Raw genomic sequence first — 21,015 nt, forward strand, 5'->3', positions numbered from 1 at the left:
CAACTGCTTTTAATAATTAATCAGGAATTAGCTTTATGATCATATGTATCATCTAGAGAAATGTGTTATTTTGTTAATCATTTATGCTTTTAATTAAAATGATTTAACATTACAGAATTTAGCTGATATAAGAAATCATAAACGTCTTGCTCTTCACATACCTTCTTGTAATAGAGACTGTGATCTGGAAAACAATTATGAGTAAATTTTGAAACTCCCATTATTACCACAGTGACGGGGTAGTACCTGTAGCTTGACTTTCTCTTACCTTTCTGTGAAGACTGCATAATGTAAAGTCTGAGCAGGAGCTACATATTTGAATAGTTTTCACCGATCTTTTGGAAGAAAATTCATAGAAGGCAGTCCTCTGCTAATATGTTTATGATTGAAATAATTTTTTCTTTAGAAAAAAAAATGCTCTTTAGCCCCTCTGGTCTTTATATGCATTCCTAGAGGAAAATGAAGTCCTTTGCTCATTTTAAAGAGACAAATACTTTGAATAACTCTGAATATGCTGCTGTTCCTTGAATGCGTTGCAATTTTTCTCTTTCATTAAAGCAGGAGTGGAAGTAAGGAAAGTAATATTTTACATTTTTAGAGAAAAATTGTCTATTTAGCCTACATTTAATTGTGTATGACTTTGAAAACTCTTTTATATTTTTATACTCAGGGAGAAGTTAAAAGAATAGATAGTAGTGTTTCCAGTGCTTGTGGATGCACTCACTACATTTGTGGTAACTTTTTCATATTGCTATCTGTTTTTTCTTTTTTTGGTTTTTAGTAAAAAGGGCACACAAAGAAAGCAGAAATAGGACCATAACAACCTTCTCAAACATAAACATTCTATTATCTCGATTTTCTGGATGTCTGCCTATCTATGCAATTATGCTCTCTTTTCTGAAGATGATACTTTGTCTGCCAGCCCATCCATTTTATGTCTGTATTGGTGGGGCACAGGAGTGTTGTAAAACTACCCATGGTTTCAGAGCCAGGTACTGTCTCTATGGCAAGAGGCAGATAGGAAGCAGGGTCTGAACCTTTGTTGAGTCTCAGCAGTGCAGTTGCTCCCAGCTCACTGTCATATTATGTCCTGAGTTGGGAGGGACCCACAAGGATCATCAAGTCCAACTCCTGTCTCTGTACAGGACAAACCCCAAATTCACACCATATGTCTAAGGACGTTGTCCAATCTCTTCTTGAATACTGTCAGGCCTGAGGCCATGACACCTCTCTGGGGAGCCTGTTCCAGTGCTCCACCATCCTCTGGGTGAAGAACCTTTTCCTAATGTCCAACCTAAATCTCCCCTGGTACACTGTTGGCTCATGTTCAAACACTGTTGGCTCATGTTCAACTGCATGTTGAACTATCAAGCACAAAGGAGATGACATCTCACAGACCTGTCAGACAGCACAAGGGCAGGTGCCCAGTCTTAAGATCCAATCTCTGCTCCCTTCCCTCACTCAGCTACCCCACGTAGACCAAATTTCAGCTGTACTGTGCATGGAGGTTCTTCAGGTGTGCTGCAATCCTCACTGCAGCCCAGGCTAAATTACCTCTGGGAGCAAAGCACACACTTCGAGCACAGCTTGAGCATGGTTGTTTCCAACAGTTAACTGTAGAGATACTATTTTAATTGACAGAAAGGCTACATTTTGTGATGTACAGAATAATTCATACAGTGTGCTTAGCCTAATGTTAAATATTAGAACTCTTTCGAAATAAGAACAATAGATACTTTTGTTACTTCCATGATAGTAACACTATTCATTTTAGACAGTTTTGCATTTTGTAGCATTTTCCTAAACTGAATTATGTATCCCCCCACTCCTTGCTTGGTAATCAAAATCACAGACCAATCAAGTCTAAAAGTGAGCAAACTTTAGCAGAGAGTAGGACTTTGCCCTGCTTTTGTCTTCAGTGATTCTGTTAGTTTGCTTGATGATTTTTTCCCCCTTCTGGTAACATTTGTTTCTTTTGGTGTTAGAGAAGGATGATGTGTGCATCTTCCAAGAGGTCACAGTACTGAATCCTGGACAATCAGTGATTCAGTACTTGGATGGAGACCTTTGTTACACTGTACAGTGTTTACAAGAAAAAGACCAGAACACAGGATACAATGCCATGCATTTTACAATGGTGAACTGCTCCCAGCAATGTGAAGCGGTGAGTATCCGTAAAATACAGGAATGATGCAATTTGTGAGAACAACCACACAATTAGGGTTGAAGTCAAAGTGAAGACTTTTGCTAGTCCTGTTTGTTCAGCAAGAGCTTGAGAACTTAATAGTGATGATGTGTACCTTTTGTCTCTAGGATTATTCTGAGATGTAATTTCTAGCACCATATTTAAGCATATCAGAGTATGTAAACACATGCATTCATCCATTTATATGTTGTTTCTCTTGGTATTTTGAGTTTCAGAAATCAATTGATTTTCATATACTGTATGTTGAATTTTTTCCTTTTTTAAATTTTTTTAATTTTTTTAATTTCTTTCCAGCATCAAATATATATTCCTTCCTCCAGTCACCATACTTGTTGCGGTACCTGCCAAAATGTGTCCTGCTCTTTTCATACTGAGAATGGAACACTGATTGTGTATGAGGTAAGTGCCTTTGGGCAGAGGTAGAAAATAGCCATGATGATATGCTAAACAGGCATCTGACAGTCACTTCTCAGTTAACTCACACAGCGTGTCCTCCTTCATACTTGCTAACTGCTGGCTATGCATTTAGGGAATATTTATGGTATATGATAGGAAAAAGCCTGTTTATTTAAAGACTTGTCATTTCACTCTAGGTGAACACCTTATTTCATTTTATTGGTTGTAATATGTTCTACAAAGATACGTGAATGTCAGCATTTGCTCAAGGCTGGATATGCTCTAAATGCAGGGCAGGGTTCAAATTGAAAAAACCATACACTGGGATTTAGATGAGTTAGTAGTTTCTGAGTCCACATCAGGACTCCTATGTCCCCCTCTTCCCAGGCCCACTCTTCTCTTCATTTTGGTTGCTACAGAAGGAAAATGTACAAACTGAAGCACTGGGGTTCAGGATCCTGATGGTGTGTTCCAGCATCCACATATGAGGAAATTTAGATGCGACCATGACTTGTTTCATGTTTGCCATTGCTTTTGGAGCAAAAGAAACTACCAGACCTTTTTTCTGGCCCAGAACCCTTTTGTTCTGCACTAGGGAAGCTGTGCTGAGCATCATGCTGGAGACTAGAGCCATGGATCTGGGCAGGAGTAGCCACTGGTATCTAGAGAACAGTCTTTCCCTTTGCTGCCCTTGGGTGGTCTGCAGCAAACTTTCCACTGCAGTAGGTGATATAGCATGAATGCACCACTTTTTCAGACATTTGGGGTTGAAGATAAAGCTGGAAAGTTTTGTTTGTTTGTTTGTTTGTTTTGTTTTGTTTTTTTTCCTGTCAATGGTTTTGTTTTATGTATTCAGGAAGGGAGCACGTGGAGCTCCAACTGCACCAACTACAAGTGTGCAAAGAGTGCTGTAGGGGCTGTCATACTGGCATCAGGTGTTGTCTGCCCTCCTTTTAATGACACTGAGTGTACAAAGGTTTGTACTTTGGGTGAGGTAAGTGACAATACCTGATCTGGAGTTTGGTTTACACTTGACAGTGCATGCACACCACATGCACTTTCTTTAAACTGAAAAAGTGGTAAGTAAAAACATGTAAGTGAGCAATTTACAGTGTTGTTTTCTATGTTCCTGTTTGATTTTTGACTGACAAAATATCTGTGAGGAGTATGAAAGTTTGTCTTAATGATAACTGATGTTTAAGTATTGTGGAATTGGAATAATGTTTGAGATACCATTACATAAAGTGCTAATCACCATGTCTTAGTTTGGAATAGCACTTTACCAAGTTCATAGTGCACATACACTGAATAAATTGGATCAGACAATTCAGAAATGCTGGAGGTCAAGGTGGGCTATATTTAAAATTCCTTAAGCTGTGCAAAGACGAGAAAGATGACAGAGTATATATAAACTTTATTGTCTCTTAAACTAACCATTGTGTAACATAACAAAAAATATCTGTCATGCAAGAATGGGTATCTACCTTCATCATATATCTAAAAATGTAAATTTGGCATATACATATAAACTGGTTTGAAGAATGTGGATGCTTCATGTACATCATGTGTTTGTTTACAATTTTAATTCCTAATTTAACACTTCTTTAACTTTATACTACTTCTTATACTTCTTGCACTTGTAGTACACCATATAGTTAATATAAGCTACAAATAAAAATAAAATAAATATACATGTAGAGAGGGTAAGTACCATTGCTGCCTTGACTACAGATTACAAATTTAGCACAAGTCCTATTTACGCGTTGCTTTTTTTTTCAGAAAGTCCTTATTTATTCCAGTCCTGAAGAAGGCATTCTATCTAAAATTAATGTTTGTTCTACTTTGACTTTATGCTCTAGTTTCTTCCTTGGAACCCTTTTTGCCAATGTCTATTAGGATCTTTCCTTAGCAATAATGGTTAAGATTTTAAAGAATGAAACCCTGAAATTCATGTCTTGACTCAGTCTGACCTATTTTTCAGAGATACTGAGCATAAACTTGAGCCAGCAGTCGAGGAGAAAGCTCTTCTGACAGGCAGCTTGGGACCAGGGATTTAAGAGGCCGAGTTTAAGTGCTCTTTTAAGAAGTTTTGAAAAAATAATTCAGTATTTTTTCAGTAATGAGATAAAGTATGTATGCTGGCATGAAAAGATGGAAGTTTTAAAAGGGCTTTTGTCTGCTGCTGCTGTAACGGTGCTATTTGTGTTCAGTTGTCTGTTTGACAGAGAGATCTGAGCCATATACTAAAATTCTGGGTGCATGTTTATTGCTTGCACACATTCTGACCGGTTCTGAATCAGTCTCTCTGTTTCTTCGTCTCAAAAGGACATTTTCTTCACTGTCATGCATTTCTACTTTCTAGCTAACAAGCAATTTTAGGAGAAATCAATAACAGACTATAACTGAGAAAAAGAATTGAGCACACCGAAGGTTCTGAAATTCTGCAGCTAAAGTTCTCTTTCAAAAGTGTGTACATACACATATATAGTTAATATTGTAAAGAGCTACTTATTAGGTATTAATTTTCTCCTTGGCATATGATCAGTGTAAACCATCAGCAAAGTTGCATACATGAATTTTTTGAACTATCCTAATAAATCTCAGTGGTGAGGAAATAGATGGTAGTGGATGACATAAAGAGATGCTCATAGAAACAAAGTGGCTTATTCAAAGGAGACTAGATCAGCTCAGATAAGCAGTGACAAGTTTGTTTTCAATGTCAAAGGCTGTAAAGAATTTGTGAACCAAACCTTCTGCCGATTATATCTGTGCAATTATCTAGATTTCAGTGATATTATCTTTTATTAGTTGGACATATTTAAAACATGGAATGTCTTGAGATACAATTCACTTTTGCATTGGGCACAGTCTTTTTTGATATATTCTCCTCTTATTTTCCTAGAACGGAGGAATTGTGCAGACGTACAATGATGGCTGCTGCAAGACTTGTAAGTGCTGAAGGCTGCAGTACATGCTAGTTTGGCTTTGGTTTTGGAGGGCTTGTTTTTTAACCTCAGTTGCTGGGACCTAAAGAAGGAAAAAGCATGCAGTCCCTCCCCAAATCACATAAAAATGTTATAGTTAACTAACTATTCCTATTATAAGGTCTTGCTTCATTTGGCTGCTGACTTGGTGATTTTTAGCACTGTTGTTCTGGAGTATAACCAAATTTCTCCAAATATAACCTGTGGAAGATAAGAAGTTAACCCAACTGAAATAATGAAAACATTCTCTTTCTTCCTAAACTGCCTCTAAAATATGATTTTCACAAAAAGGATAAGGATTTACTTCCCTAAAATTGATTCCTAATTTGTTGTTTTGAAATATGTCTGTAAACTTATCAATTTATTCTTTATCACAAGTATGTATTTTCTAGGGCTAAAATATTGGAATTTTTTTTTTTTTTAATTTTTAATTCCAAATGAGGAAAATTTATAGTAATACTGATATTAGCAACCATTACATAAATTTGACTTTTTTACTATCTGGGAATATATTCACATTTTCTGAGTGTGTAACTTTAAAACATGAAGAATTGTGATGAAACCTAATATAAAGGTTTCATAAGACATGTAATTTCAAAAGTTGAGAACTGTTTTTCTCTGCAGTTTTGACTAGAAAATGTTTTATTATCAAGCTATTTAATTATGTATACATAAAAATAGAACACTGTTGTGTAAAACTAATTGTGTAGAGCAAAAACTTGTTAAATGCCACGGAAAATCCTCCTCCCTCCTTTTTTTTTAGCCTTTTTTTTTTGTGTTGAACATTATAAGAAAATTAGTTTTTGGAACATTTTTAGGCAAGCCTTTATTTGATAATATTGAAAAGGAAGTCACAGACATAAGTGCATTGCACAGTTATTAAAATTCAGAAGTGCAACATATTGTAAATAATTTGGTGATATAAGGGGAAATATTAATATTTATTAAACATTAAACAATCGTCAGGTTTCCAAGATATGCTAAGCTTTGAAAGTAAATTGCAAGTATTCTTGTTCTATTGTACCCGAAACGTAGAAAATAAAAGCTATTTTAATACAACAAAATACTTCTTCTTTTTTTTTTGAATGAGAAGCAGCGAAGTCTTGTACCAGAATTGCACTGAAATCTTATTATTCGGTATTTTTTCTCTGATGAGATAAGCTGTGTTGAAAAATATTTAATAAATTTCCCCAAATTACCTAAATTATTAGTGGTTACTGGCTTTCTGTTGACCAGGAAGATTTCTAATTTTGGCTATATGCTGTGGCCTCAGGAAAGGCATCGTTATACTTCAGAAATACTTGCTGAGGTGGCTGCTACAAACCCAGATATAATTCCTACATGATATGCTATTTTATTTTGTTTTAACTAAAAGCATGTGCCTTGTGGTGAAGCAGTTAAAAAGAGTACTTACAAATAGAGCTTGCAACACCTTGGGGTTTTAATGGGAACAAATAATCTTTCTAAAAGAGCTTGATTCAATGCATGCAGAAGTGAGAGCATATATTTAATTCTTACCTTGCCTTAGAGAGACTCATTGCACATGTTCGATTTACAAGGAAGCATCATTCCAATTTTGTGTTAACCAGGAGAGCAATAAAGTTTAGGCCATACTTAGTGAGACTTGAAGCAGCTGCAGAGTTTCTAAATTTGGAAGACTAACAGGAAAGTTCATCATCTTTTGCTAAAAAATAAATTGCAGCTGGCAGTGTAAGAATTAATGAAATGTCATTTATGTAAAAATGTTTTTATTTCATGAGAAACTTACATTCCTAATGATTCTGCCAGGTTCTGGATTGGGTCTATTGCCCTTTGCCATTAGTCCAGTAGTGCCTACTGATAGTATTAATTGTGAACCAGGTATTACTTTTAATAATGTGTTTTTTTTTTTTTTTTTTTTTTTTTAATATTAGTTTAAGCACTGCTTGATATATGCATATAGCTGTACTCACTGTTAAATGTTACCGCGAAGTTAATGGTATTGGGGCTGATACTGAGAGATGCTGATGCCCTGTTAGCCTCCCAGATCAGTAATTTCCTAAAGCCTGGTTGGGGTTCACTGCTCAGCATCTGTCAGAATTAGTCATTTATGGTATATGATGCTGATGGTTCCTCCTCCTGTCCACTTCTGAAATTGGTTTTAATACGTGAACTTACTGAGCAGCGTAGCTCTAGTAAAAAATGTTACTTTAAAAAAATACCGTCACCGTGAATACTGTTACCAAGATATTCTAAATCTGATTCCAGGTCTCTGAATGAACTGGTTTTGCCTTAATTTGCACTAATGCCCGGTCTCACCTTTGCAGATATGGATTTATGCTGTATTTCTTTGACACAAATAATGCATTTTACAAAGTTATGAATATGTTGGGAGGTGGGGGAACATACATTTATATGTTAATAAATGTTCTTTGCACCAGAAATTACAGAATGTTACAGAACTGTGGCATTACGATTGTAATTATTTGCTTTTAAGGATAGGTAAGTCACAGAAGCTCCTTGCTCAAATAAGGAGTAAGTGAGAAAAGCACACCTGATACTGAATGCAGATCTTCTTGATAGCTGAAGGTGGGAGCAAGGAAAGTATAGCAGCAGAGTTTTCAGTAGACATCAGCACCTTATATGGTGAAATGTCATATATCCCTCTGTACAACTTGTAGAAGTACAGACTGTGTTGCCTACACATGTCCATACTGGCAAGTGCTTTCTGATGGAAATATCACAGGACTTCTTTTTCTTAAGTGTTGTTGAGGAAGCAAAGCGAAGACCCTGTAGGATAACAACTTCCATTGTACAGTGATCTGCTGCTTCAGTAACAGAAACTTGTTTGATCCTGCAATGCACAGAATAAAATCTAGCTGTAGTCCATGGCCAGCCTGATTTTTAAATACACGCTGGAGCTGTGGTTGCTGGACATCTTGTTTGCTCACAGCTCATTTATCTTAACAAAGTGCTCACAAGCTTCTGGGGAACAGAAAAGTTGCTGGGTTTGTGTACACCCAGCTATGAAAGCATGTGCTAAAGGTGGAGAAACTGCTGAATAGTGCTTACTATTCTATATGCTGGTTGTCCAGAATGATTGCATAGCAAAACTAACATGGTTTTGACAGGTAGTGAAATAAGAGATCTAAAAAACTGCTGCTGAGTGCAGCATAAAAAAAATTAATACGTTTAATTGTTTCAGTATTATAGTATTATTTTTATCACGCTAAAAATTGGATTGCACTGTGCAGCTTTATTTTTCAAATAAAAGAAAAAACCTCCTACCACTCTCTTCCAGAATGTACTTACACATGCAGTATTTCCCTACTCCTAGATCCATATGCTGACTCAGTGCTACACGGTTCTGTTCTGGTAGTAACCACTGCACCATATTTAGCAAATACATGCATCTCTTTCTTTCAAAGCTTCCTTGAAGTACATGTTTCTCAAAGATATACTGACATTATATAGTTTTATATACATTTTAAGCATTCAAAATAGCATCAAGGCTGTAATTACATTCACAGCTTTACCTTATCAAATGTTAAGTTCTGAAAATTTTCTAAAATGCAGAATCAAAATCTCATTTACATTCAATTTTCCTATTAAAACAGGATTAATTCAAATACTATTCAAAATTACTTGAGACATCCTTCTTTTTTTTCTAATTCTTACGTTTGTCTTACCATATGTGTGATTTAAAATCATATTATTACTTTCATAATTATAAAATCTATATAGCTTAATGAGCCATTTGATGCCTCATATGTGTCACCTATAAAATTGATAATTCTGCACAGGAAGGATTTATTAACGCAAGAGATTTTTTTAATAAAAAATATTTAATTATGAGTAACACTTTCATTTTGTACATCAAAGAAAACAAAGTATAATTATTAAAATTGTCTTAATAGTTTCACTTTTTTAGTAGGAAATACAATACAAAAAGTGCATTGATTCATTATGCATTTTCTGTATTTTATCAGGCAAAAAGGAAGAAAGGATTTGCCAGAAAATGACAATCAGGACAACCATAAGAAAGCATGACTGTATAAGTCAAAGCCCGGTAAGCATAAAAAAGCTGTGTTTAATTCTGGACCTATGGCATTCCAAATCAACTATTAAGAAGTTGGTTACAGCTATCAACAAGCAACAAAAAATGCTGCTGTCTTCACAAAAGCAGACCTTTGACCCTAGGAATGTTATCCTACTTGTAAATGGAGTAAAATTAGCTGTTCCTATGGCTGAAAGATTCAACCCTCCTACCTAGAAAAACATCTGACTTTAAATGGAAAATACACAGCAGAATTGCTTGGAACTAACAGAGCCATTGAACTCTTCACCATGAGATAACATCCCACTCTAAAAGAGGAGTAAAAATGTTTCCACTTAGGAGGTGATGGGAACACTGCTGCATTCCGCTTTGAAGACCTTTACTTTCTAGGTGTCTTCTCCACATAGCACGTGTCTCCATATCACGAAATCACAATCCCATTTATTTATGGGTCTGTTTAAGAGATCTTATTTCTCAGCTTCTGTGTAGCCTCAGCTACAAACCCAGGACATATCCAAGGTCAAATGTGCTTCTCATGAAGCATTTAAAGGAGAAACGATCAATACAACATCTTCAGACTTCCAAAAGGTCTCTGGTAAGATTCTCTTGAGGAGCCTAAACAGTCATAAGGGAAGAGGCAAAGTATAATCACGGACTGAAAGCTCAGCAGGTTCATTTCCATCCTGAAAGGAGGTCAACAGTGACATGCCTGAAGTTTAATAGCAGATCGAAGAGTGTGGTGTGTATTTATTCAGATTTAGAAGAAGGGTTGTTGGTGAGGGAGTTTAAGTATGTAGATGAAAATACAGTTATTTGCCACAGTTAAGAGAAGACTGTGAAGACCTTCACAGATACTTCAACAAAGTAGGTTAAGGGGCAGCAATATGACAAAATATTGATATAGTATTGACCAAAGCAAAGGATATTAAAAAGAATGATTTAGTCAAAGCTCATTAGTTTTTAAGCTAGATGAAAAGGACTTTGCCCTTGCATCCAGTTCTGTGGAAACCTCTGCCAAATACTCTCATGCAGACAGAAAGACATTTAGGGAACAGAATAAGGAGTGGTATCAAACTCATTTTAGTGTCTGTTACGAGCCAATGATGCTGTACTACTGAGGGTGCTCTGTGACATTATGATCCCTCTACTCTGCTGCAGAACTAGAGAGGGTTCAGAGAGGAGCAACCAGAATGTTGGCCAGGTCATTCCACAAATGGTACGAGAAATGAAGCCTTCTTTTTAATGTCTTTCTAGTGTAGATTCCTTATCTTCCCCCTTTAGCCACTTTCCGAAAAGACCTACCCACATCCCACCTCCATCCATATCACAAGCCCCTTTCCCTAGAATCTTCTTGTTCCCTATTTCCTTGATGGCTACCCACCCTTCCGACAGTCCAGATTCCCTTGCCCATCACCCAGAACTACCTCCAGGTTTTCATGCGCTCAAAGTATCTGTTAATATCCTTAGCTCCACCTCCTTTCCTCTCCACTTCCACCACTCAAAACCCTTGGTGTTCTATTTCAGTTGTGTGATTTTGGCCCATCAAATGGTGGTAACTACTGTAGCTGGTTTGGAACTACATATATGTTTTTTACCCAGATTAATGCTGTCAAACTTTGGATAGGGTTGAGCAAAATTACATTTAATTAATAGTAACTGACATTATTAGTGCTTAGGACAAGGTCTTTTTTTTTTTTTTTTTCCACATGTCAAATTTCAGGAAAGCTGTAAGAGTAACCTTTTGATCTAGTTTGTTTGGACATGACCCATTTGTTCATGGTTTGTTTGGAAGTGAGTGGATCAAAGCATCTTTCATACACCTCACCTGCATAAGAAATCAGATTTAAAACTGCCACAAAAGAACTAAATCTATTACGGCCATTCTTGATTTCCCAGCATATAAACTATGCTTAAGTTTTCATCAAAGAGTACCAATTTAATTTCTGTCAAAGTATCAGCTAAGAAGACTTCTCACACAATGCAATAGTGAGGGAAATCTTTGCTCTGGTGAAGTTGAGAGCACAAATAATTTTATGGCCAGTCTATGCCCTTGCTGGTTTGTTATTTCGTCTGCTTTTTGGATATATTTGGTCCAGTGATAACACAGCTGATATTGGTGTGCCATTAGTCACAAGCAGTATGAACAAGACAGGGAAAAGCTTTTGCACTGATATGCTTTTCCTCTTGAATGTTTGAGGAGAAGGACAGACTTTCCTTCATTTTGCTTAGAAGAATTTAACTTTTCAGTAGTGAACATGAAGAGAACATCAATTTCGTTACGCTGTTTTGAAGTTATGAATTTTTAGACTAGGGATTCAAGTTTGGTGTCCACAGCACATTTTGCTCAAGGTTAAGGTAGAACACATGAATAAACAACAACAAAAAAGTTTAATTGAAAAAAAGAAGTGTCTACACTTTGAATGAATGAATGAAAGAATTTTAGAAGAGGAAATATTTTTAAGACCAGAGTCCTTTTCAAATGTAAAAATGGGTTTTAGTTACAAAGAAGCTTAAAATGTAATATCTTCATAATGACATTTGAGATGGCTAATTTCAGTTCTTATTTTACTCATAGATAAACGTGGCGTCTTGTGATGGAAAATGCCCATCTGCAACAATTTTCAATGTCAATATTGATAGCCATTTAAGATTCTGTAAATGTTGTCGAGAAACTGGAACACGTAACCTGACTGTGCCATTACGCTGCTCAGGAAATGGCACTGAAATCATGTACGTCATTCAAGAGCCTATAGACTGCTCATGCCAATGGAACTGAACATTACTGTGGACAGGATTTAATTTGAAGCATTAAAATGAATTTCCTTTCACCAGACTCTACTTTTTGATCTTGGATGGCTGTAGCACTCTGCAGGGAAAAAAAAAATAAATTAGATGTTGTCAATTATTCTATATTTCTAACTTTTCACAGATTTAGTAAAGATGATGTTGTCTGTTGTTCTTCAAATTTACTTTTTAAATATTGGTATGGATAGAAAGAAAAATATAAATCCTTTTGAACAAGGTATAGTTTAGGCATCATTTGTTTCTACTCAGTGGTTTTGCAATGAGCTCTTGAAAGCTGACGGTGTTTCCACTGGTTTAAAATTTTGGATTGTGGCTACTTATCGAAGTTCAAAATTTCTCAGTGGTTATTTTTCTTTCAGCTTCCAGTTGGGAACCATCACTGGTTTGAAAGGGAAAGAAGCATATTAGGGTTTTGAGAATGACCGATTTATTAAAAAAAATAGCAAAACTGAAACATTTTTTGAATCTTGTTGAAAAGTCTATCTTTTTTCCATTAAGCTGTTACCAATGACTAGACTCTGCTTACAGCATAAGTCACCGAGAAACACCACAGCTATTGCCTGTAAGTACCTGTGGTAAGTCTCCAGAGCATGTAGTAGAAACATAGTCATGTCTTTAAACCTCAGACATGTATTTAATTTTTTTATATATTATAAAGAAGAAGCATGATTAGGCAAAAGCTGAAGAGTCCAAGCTTTTGTGCCTTTATTAAAAATATCAAAAAGCTGTTTCTGATATGAAGGATTCTGTTTTATATCCATTTTTCAGCTTTCACAAATAAGAAATTGGCTGTCTACCAGGTGTAGGGTAAGACTATGTATATATATATGTATTTTTTATTAAAAAACCAGGATACTGCACATTCTAACTTCACAATGGGTTTCTTCCTTTGTTTTCCAGTTTAAAGATTTGTGTTAAGTATATTTTTATAAAATATAGAAAAATTGTTTGGGTTTTTAAAATATTGAGATTTGGACTACTGACTGAACTTAGGATTCATAATTTTTGAGTCCAGGAAGAAAACATCCAGGTAAAATATATGTTTCGAAGGGCTTAGGTGAGCTATTCATGTTCCGTCAGGCTGTGAATGTCCATAATTCAGCGCCTTAAACTGAATATACTGTTCCTTTTATTAAACATACTACATAATCTCATCTTAAAAACTAAGGATAGAATTTTAGGCTTGATTTTAGAAGATTGCTTTGCTTCATAAACTCACTGAATGAAGCTCATTTGTATGACAACGTTTTCCTTATAATGGAAATTATTTCAGAATTAAAATTCTTGTCTAAAAGTCTGAGGACTTTTTGATGAACAGTTTTTATTTCAAAGTGTAATAATTTGATTACCAAAAAGGTGGGATTATGACATCAGTTTTTACAATGAAAAATAGGCAATATAAAATTAAAAAACCTGAAAATTCAAGGCTATTTTCCTACTTTGTATGACAAATCTATAAATGTTTGCTGTATTCAGTTTGATGGCTTATAAAGAAAAAAACGGCATATACAGTGAATCTGTCTTTACTAACAAGACTGCCATGTACTCATCCATTTCCTTAAAAATAGTGACGATTTAAAAATTAAAGAACAACCCATTTCATTATCAGTAAAATATGTAACCATTATAAAGAAATACTGATCACCTAGCAATCAAACTAAAGTGCCATCTTCAGAAAGTGTATATTTCATTTGCACATTTTTATTATTTGTATAACAGATATTTCAAGCTGTGTTATATACTAGGGCCTAGAACCAAAAGTATTCTCTGCTATTGTTGTTGGAATTTGTGTACAGAAACTTTTCATGCAGACTAGAAATGGAAATTAAATCATAGTCATAGCCTTAAAGTTTGTGTACTCAGACAGCAAATTGAAAGGACAACTTTTAAAAGAAAAATACATTCTTAGGGCCTTTTGATTTATTAACATAGAGATAGAAATCTTACATTTGCATCAAGGAAGTTTGGCCCAAAAGGTCTTCATGAATTTAGCATTTGATAAATTACTTCAGGAAGATCCTGCAAGGTGATACTTTTCCATATGATAACTGAACATGGATCTGTTTTGTCTGAACAGCTGTACTTTTTATAAGCAATGTGCTTTTCTAAGATTTAGAACTGTATTTATAATCAAAGAGAAATTAATAAACATTATTTTGCAGAATGATAATATTAATAAATCAGTGTTGATGCAATTAATTTACCTGTGCCACTAAAGATGACTGATAATGCAAAATCTTACATCTGGAAATTATAAAAGCAGTTACAGTTAAAATTAACATCATGATAATCTGAAACAGGAAAAATGGTATTAAAAGATCTTTTTCCCACTTAACCACTTTCCCACTTTTTAAGTGCAACAGTCAGTAGGAACTGTGTCATGAACATCCCTGAAACCTATAGCAAAATCTCACATCTTCAGTGGAGCTGGAAAAGGTCTAAGATTGCCTTTCATTTTACACTTAAACTTCAAATTCAGGCTGCTTTGGCCTGGTTCAAAAATGAACATCTAGTAAAACTTCTGAATCATTTTCAGGACAGCCATCCCATCTGCCTTACCTCCATGAAGATGACACTGGCACAACGTGGAATGTTTTATACAATGTGAACTGGCCCTTGCAGGCCTCGTGACGGAGAGAAGATTTCAATGAGCCTGTGGTGTGGCAGGGTTGTTCTGCTTCAAACATATTTTTCTGTCTGTGACTTAAATATGAGAGTAGATGCAGTTCACAGTTCTTTCTCAGTTTCCTCACCTCTCTCCAACTCTCTTCAACTCTCCCACCTCAAGCCCTGGCTTCCAGCTCCGTGTAACCCTGTTCACGCAGGCATCTCGTGAGCTGCTTGGGAAAGCTGATCCATCTCAAATTCAACCCAGTTAAATACCAAAATTAATCAGCTTGTTTATTATTGACTAAAAGAACTTTAACACCCACAGAGTCCCCTCCCTTCTACCTCCTCTGAAACTAAGAATTGAACAATCTCTACTCCCCTAGGAGACAGGCTGGGAATTTGTGCCTCTCCCAACCTCCCACGCTGGGGAGAAGCTGCGTGCCGGAGCAAGCGCTTGCCTTTTGAGGCAGTCCTGCCTCAGTTTCCCCAGTCCCAGCTGCTCGCACGTCACCTTAATTCCCACATTTCCACTGCTCTCTTCTCCTACTTCTGCTCGCAAAAGGTATTCCACAATATAAAGGCTTACCTGTAAAACTGCGCAGGTTTTTTTAAGCTTAGGGGTTAATGTAAATAGATACTTAGAATCAGATTGATACTGAATATGCCTCTATAAAATAATAAACTTTTGGCCATACTATTTATAATATTTAACTTTGGTAATTCCTTTGCCTTATTACCAGGTCATTTGTTAAGACCGATTCTATGCAATTAGAATTAGAAGCACATCTTTTAATTTTGGGTTCAAACCACCCACTGTGTGTTTTCGTTAATTAAGCCCAAGACCTAGAGTACAGCTATACAGGCAGCTAATATTCTCATTTTTAGCTAGCCAAATCTGTATAGTAAAATTTGAAGGTTAAACTAAATACATTTTCATGATTCATTACTTTTCCACAGTCATAAAACCTGCTTCTAACGTGGCTCCTTTCCTCTCTCTTTCGCACCCCATTTTTCCTGACACAAATTCAACTTCTTTTCTCTTGACCTTCTGCACTGCAGATAAACTCAGCTTACAGAGCCTGGATAATTTTCTTTTTATTATGCATTCATTCTGTACAACTCTTTCCATCTTTTTGTTCATCATTCCTTTTATGAGAATTTAAGGACAAATCCAGTTTCCAAATCCTCCAGAAGTTCACCTCTGTGTAAAAACTCACTGACAAATAAGTGTGTGGGTACTAATCAGGAGTACTTTGGCCATGTGAAACATTGACCTGAACTAATTTTTTTCAAGATCTGTCCAATCAAATCCTTTCCCAGAATGTACCTTGATGTTATGCTGCCTATGTAATCACGGAATCATTTAGGTAGGAAAAGACCTGTAAGATCACTGAGTCCAAATGGTATTTATCCTATGCAAAAATCCCACAGATGTGTGTTCTAGTACAGGGGACAAAACATGAGTTGTAACACATAACCGTGGCAGTATAGCAATCGTAGAGGGGCAGCATGAAAGCCAGAACACAAACGGAAAAGTTTTGTAGTTACAGTGGGATATTGGTACTGTATTCTCTATATTAGACTGGAGTTCACATTCCCAAGCATTCTGGAGAATGTATTTTCAAAAAACATTCATGAAGTGAACACAAATAATCTTTTAGGGATAAATTTCAACACTTAACACTAATGCAAAAGAAAAAAAAGGCTTTTACTGAGGAAAAGTTATGATGTAGAGGGTCTATATGTAACATTGTGGACTAAACTTTCTGTTTCTCTAACCATTCTTTAAATACCAGGTGGACTGTGCAAGCTGCCTATAGAAAAAGGAAACATGAAAAATTATCTATCCATTATTGTTAAGAAGTCACCACAGTTTAGGGGAGAAGGGCAGATTCAGAGCTGAAGAACAATGAACTCTAGCAACTGCAAATACAATTCACTGATTAGTTCTTGGCAGCCACATACTAACCATTTTTTGCCTATTTTGAAAAACAATTCTACCTTTTGACCCATTAAGTGCTCATATGCCTGTAAAAATCAGCAGTAAAAGATTCCCTAAGGTCAGAGATTTGAGAATCTCACTCAGAGATAGTCTGAAAAAAATGTCTTACACATGTAGTTTCTACTTTCACAATCAGTTTTTGTACGAGGAGTGGGTGGAACTTGATGAGCTGCTTCTGTACTGATGTTGCATGCTGGAGAAAGCTAATAGTTAATGTTAAAACTTAATCACTAGAAATGCTGACTGAAAGCAAAGTGGTTATGTTTTAGGGAGTGTTCTTTTGATTAAGGTGGAATGTGCCATGCACACTTAATTTAGTGAGATTAAAAAGGACAGGGCTCCTGCTGTTGTCTTGAAAATCACCCTATTAATAAAGCCTCCCTTTGTGCTCGGTGATTACAAAGTTCTCTGGGGAAAAAGAAAAAAAGAAAAGAAAAAAAAGTGTGTCTGCTTTGTAAAACAGCTGAAAAGCAGCAGCTAACTTGTGGCATTTATAGCTAAAATAGCATTCAGGTGATACCCCCGTGTGTGCTCTGTATGTGTATGTGTTTCTCAGAGAGAGACTGACTCGGTGTTTTGAGACCAGGGGTTTCATTGCAGCAGCTTTTGATTTACTGCATCTGTCTTTGAGCCTTGGTAACGTAAGAGCTCCGAAATGGTATTTTTCTGGTGACATTAAGCTTGTCTTGTTTACTAGAAGTTCTAAATAACGACCTAATTAAAATCTGTGATCCTTATTTCACAATTCAAAGTTCAGTTGCATACAGGTTTTATGAAAAATAAGGAAAAACCCACTGAAGAACAAGATACTATCTCAAGATGGAAATAATATATTATGTGATGATAGCATCTAAAAAAATATACAGTGAATAATACGTTTCCCACTTATTTATGGTACGTATACACAGTGGCACCAGTTTTTATTTATTCCATAATAATTTTGTCTGGAAATAACAGGTAAAATTTTTTTATCAGATTATTAAAAGGATCTATTTTCAAAGAGTACAGCAGAGAACTAATTTTCTATTAAAAAGGTTAATTTGGGGAAGGTTAGGGTATTGGGAATTAAATATTGAGTTAAGTTTATCTCTGAATGCACTGCTCTAAACCCAGCCAGAGGTGGTGTCACCCAAAGCTTTTGTCTGAGCCAAGTTCTTGTTCAGTAACTAGAACAGTGGTCCTACTGTTACATATTCTTGTCTATTCTTTGTTTACAGATGCTTGCACCAGTACCTTTGTGGTAAGTACCTCCTCACTGAGGCCAACAGCTTAAGGAGAATCATTTCTGCCCCAAGAAGGTAGATTAGGATCTTTGCAGTGACTCCAGCAGTGAGACAATGACAGTGACTATTTCTCCCCTGGGGCAAGTATCTGTGGTTTACAGTAGGGATACTCATGGTGAGGAAACGGGTGTCACACTGGGAGGCAATTATCCGGGTTCTGAGACCAACTTTATTCCTAAGTGATCTGATTTAACCCTTTCTGTGTAGAACCCTGAATGCAAAAAAAAAGGTCTGTTAAAAGGATTACAATGCAGTACTTAATGGTAGTTGCTTTGATTGCATTTGTTACTAACACCTCCTGCAGATGTACTCTGAAACTCTGTGGTGCCAACTGGAAAGCATTTTCTCAAAGGAAATTAGAGCCAGCACTCCTGGGAGAAACTTTTGTGTTTTGCACACATGTGTATATTATATAAAGCCTCAAAGGCGTAACTATTACCTGTAAAAAGAGTTGAGGAACTGCATGTAGCAAATGTATAATAAGATGGGCCCAACAGGTGGATAACAAAGCACTAAAATGTGGCGGCCGAGCTGTTCCCATGGGGTTGCAGCATCACAAAACACCGCAGCTCTTCACATGCACACTCAGCTCTGTGATACCCGTTTGCCTGCTGGTGTTTCTTTCCAGACCTGTAACTTCGCAGGAGTAGTTTGACAGTGACACCCACCTCGGGACCAGCCTGGTGAGCCCCGAGGAGCGGAGCTGCCCCTCGGGGATTGCAAAATTAGCGAGAAACTTCGGCTTTGAGCTGCAGCCTGGCAGAACCTCCCCTGGGGGAGGGACGTGAGGTCTCTCCTCACGTCTCATAAGCAGATTATGTACGAGTTAGGAAATTTATGGTTTCCGCTTCTACATTGAGATGCAGGATTTTTTATTTTCTGTAGGCAATTTTAGACTTATTCCTGCAGTTCCTGGTGCTCTACTGGTGTGCACCTGCCTTTTCATGGGCAAATTTAACAGAGATTATAATAAACTTTCACTGTTGGGGTGTATTCCTCTTGAGCACTCTAGCAAGACACATCAATGGGTTCTGCACATCTGCTTAATTCTTCCACAGGCTTATTTTGAATACTGATGAAGGGGCAAATTGCTAGAAATGTGTGCTGTGGAAAACAACCAGTGTCTTGAGGACAAGTGCAAGGGGTTACACTGATTTTAATGGATTTTGATCCAGTAATTGCCAGTAAAACCTAAAAAAACCTGGCATTTTTTACACTGAAGGAGGCTTAGTTGACTAATGAACAACAGACACATCCCTCGTTCAGGGAAACTAAAGGATCAGCTGTTTGCTGATCTCAGGAAACTATATGAGCCCTGGGAAGAGGCAGGGCCAGGGTGAGGACACAAATCTTGGTTAAACCATTGGCTGATGCTGTGTCCCTGTGAAGTATAAATGTGTGTATTAATTTTTCTTTTCTTATCCCTTAGGAATCCTAACATGATTTTATTTTGAAGCTGTTGTGATTCAAATAATAGACACTGATGCTGTAACGTTTCTCTATGGATCAAACAATTATTTTCCTGTTTTTATTAAAATATTTATTTAAGGTAAGAAAGATACTCCTTTTTTTTTTTTTTAAAGTGTTTAGATATTCTCAGTGAATGCTAAAATTTGATGGCATGTGATTTGGGCTGGTTTTTTGGTGTTCTAGCAGTCACAGAGAGCTCTCTATTACTGCTACTATGCGTTATTTGTAAATAATTACAAAGCCTCTCTGTCACACATTAAGGTTGGTAACACTAATGCATATAAAAACTGTTGCTAGCTGACAGCTTCTAGGTAAAAGTAGTTAAAAATTATTTAGTTAGAGGTATGTCTTCTGCATTTCCTACTAATTTGAATTCTTATATGTTTCTGTTGCAGGGTTCAGAAAGTCTAGACTGTGACCAAATGAATAAGCCTACTAGAGTAGTTTTGGTGGAATGGACTGAATTGCCCAAAGGAGAGGATCCAGACCATTATATTGTAAAGTACCAGAGAGCAGATGCTTTAAGTCAAAAAGTAAATTTCATCAATATAAGCGATAAGTAGTTCCAAATGTATTTGAGCTGTACATACCAGCAGTTAATAGCATTGTGTGTTTGTTTGAAAAAACAGTAATGTAAAATAGCAAATAAAGAGGGAGTTTTGAAAAATCATGCTGAATTCTGTAATTCATGTCATTTATGTGCACTCTTACAAAGTCTTATTGAAGCCAGCTGGACCTAAAAGACCGTCGGTTACCCTGGTTGAATAAGGATAGAGAGAATATGCAAGTTCTTCAAGGTGCTGTGGTTTGGAGGAGGACTTTAACTTCTCCAGGAGATATCTGTGGGAAGGCATTGTTGAGCACATGATGTACAGGAACTTAAAGAAAATACGGTGATTTTAATATGAAGATATCTGATAATAGTTTGATTTCTAAAACATTAGGTATTTTGCAGTTTAACCACTTCCCTAAGTTTGACATGCTGCAATATATACCCTTTAAAAAACTTTGTAGCTAATTTATGAATTGTATTTTTATTACTTTCACTATATCCAGAAATTCTTTTAACTTGCAGAATGTAAGAAACATTTCTAGATTTGAACAGAAACCTGTCAGTACTACAATTCTGCTTGAGGAAAATAAGAAGTATGATATTACAATAGAATCCATAAAAAATGGCCAAATCATAAGTGTGAAATCATTTAAGACACGTAAGTAGTGTA

The 21,015-nt window shown here is 36.2% G+C and overlaps 2 protein-coding genes across 6 annotated transcripts in view; both read left to right on the forward strand.

Annotated features, from left to right (window-relative positions):
• Positions 1-12,509, forward strand: part of OTOGL (otogelin like) — an 87,854-nt gene extending 75,345 nt beyond the window's left edge. The window contains exons 49-55 of the mRNA XM_071803950.1: positions 671-734; positions 1,986-2,164; positions 2,501-2,605; positions 3,459-3,578; positions 5,505-5,550; positions 9,555-9,634; positions 12,198-12,509. Of these exons, the coding sequence (XP_071660051.1) occupies positions 671-734; positions 1,986-2,164; positions 2,501-2,605; positions 3,459-3,578; positions 5,505-5,550; positions 9,555-9,634; positions 12,198-12,398 (795 nt within the window). The 3' untranslated portion in view covers positions 12,399-12,509. The remainder of the gene's footprint in view (positions 1-670; positions 735-1,985; positions 2,165-2,500; positions 2,606-3,458; positions 3,579-5,504; positions 5,551-9,554; positions 9,635-12,197) is intronic.
• A 7,068-nt stretch (positions 12,510-19,577) lies between these two features.
• Positions 19,578-21,015, forward strand: part of PTPRQ (protein tyrosine phosphatase receptor type Q) — a 131,271-nt gene continuing 129,833 nt past the window's right edge. For 4 of the 5 annotated variants that reach the window (XM_071799539.1, XM_071799542.1, XM_071799547.1 and 1 more), the window contains exons 1-4: positions 19,578-19,658; positions 19,752-19,871; positions 20,188-20,325; positions 20,868-21,003. In XM_071799539.1, the coding sequence (XP_071655640.1) occupies positions 19,824-19,871; positions 20,188-20,325; positions 20,868-21,003 (322 nt within the window). In that variant the 5' untranslated portion in view covers positions 19,578-19,658; positions 19,752-19,823. Of the gene's footprint in view, positions 19,659-19,751; positions 19,872-20,187; positions 20,326-20,867; positions 21,004-21,015 lie in introns of those variants that run through there. The other variant, XM_071799552.1, reaches the window with a different exon arrangement.

The sequence above is a fragment of the Patagioenas fasciata genome, chromosome 1, assembly GCF_037038585.1.
Source record: "Patagioenas fasciata isolate bPatFas1 chromosome 1, bPatFas1.hap1, whole genome shotgun sequence".
Taxonomy (NCBI): domain Eukaryota; kingdom Metazoa; phylum Chordata; class Aves; order Columbiformes; family Columbidae; genus Patagioenas; species Patagioenas fasciata.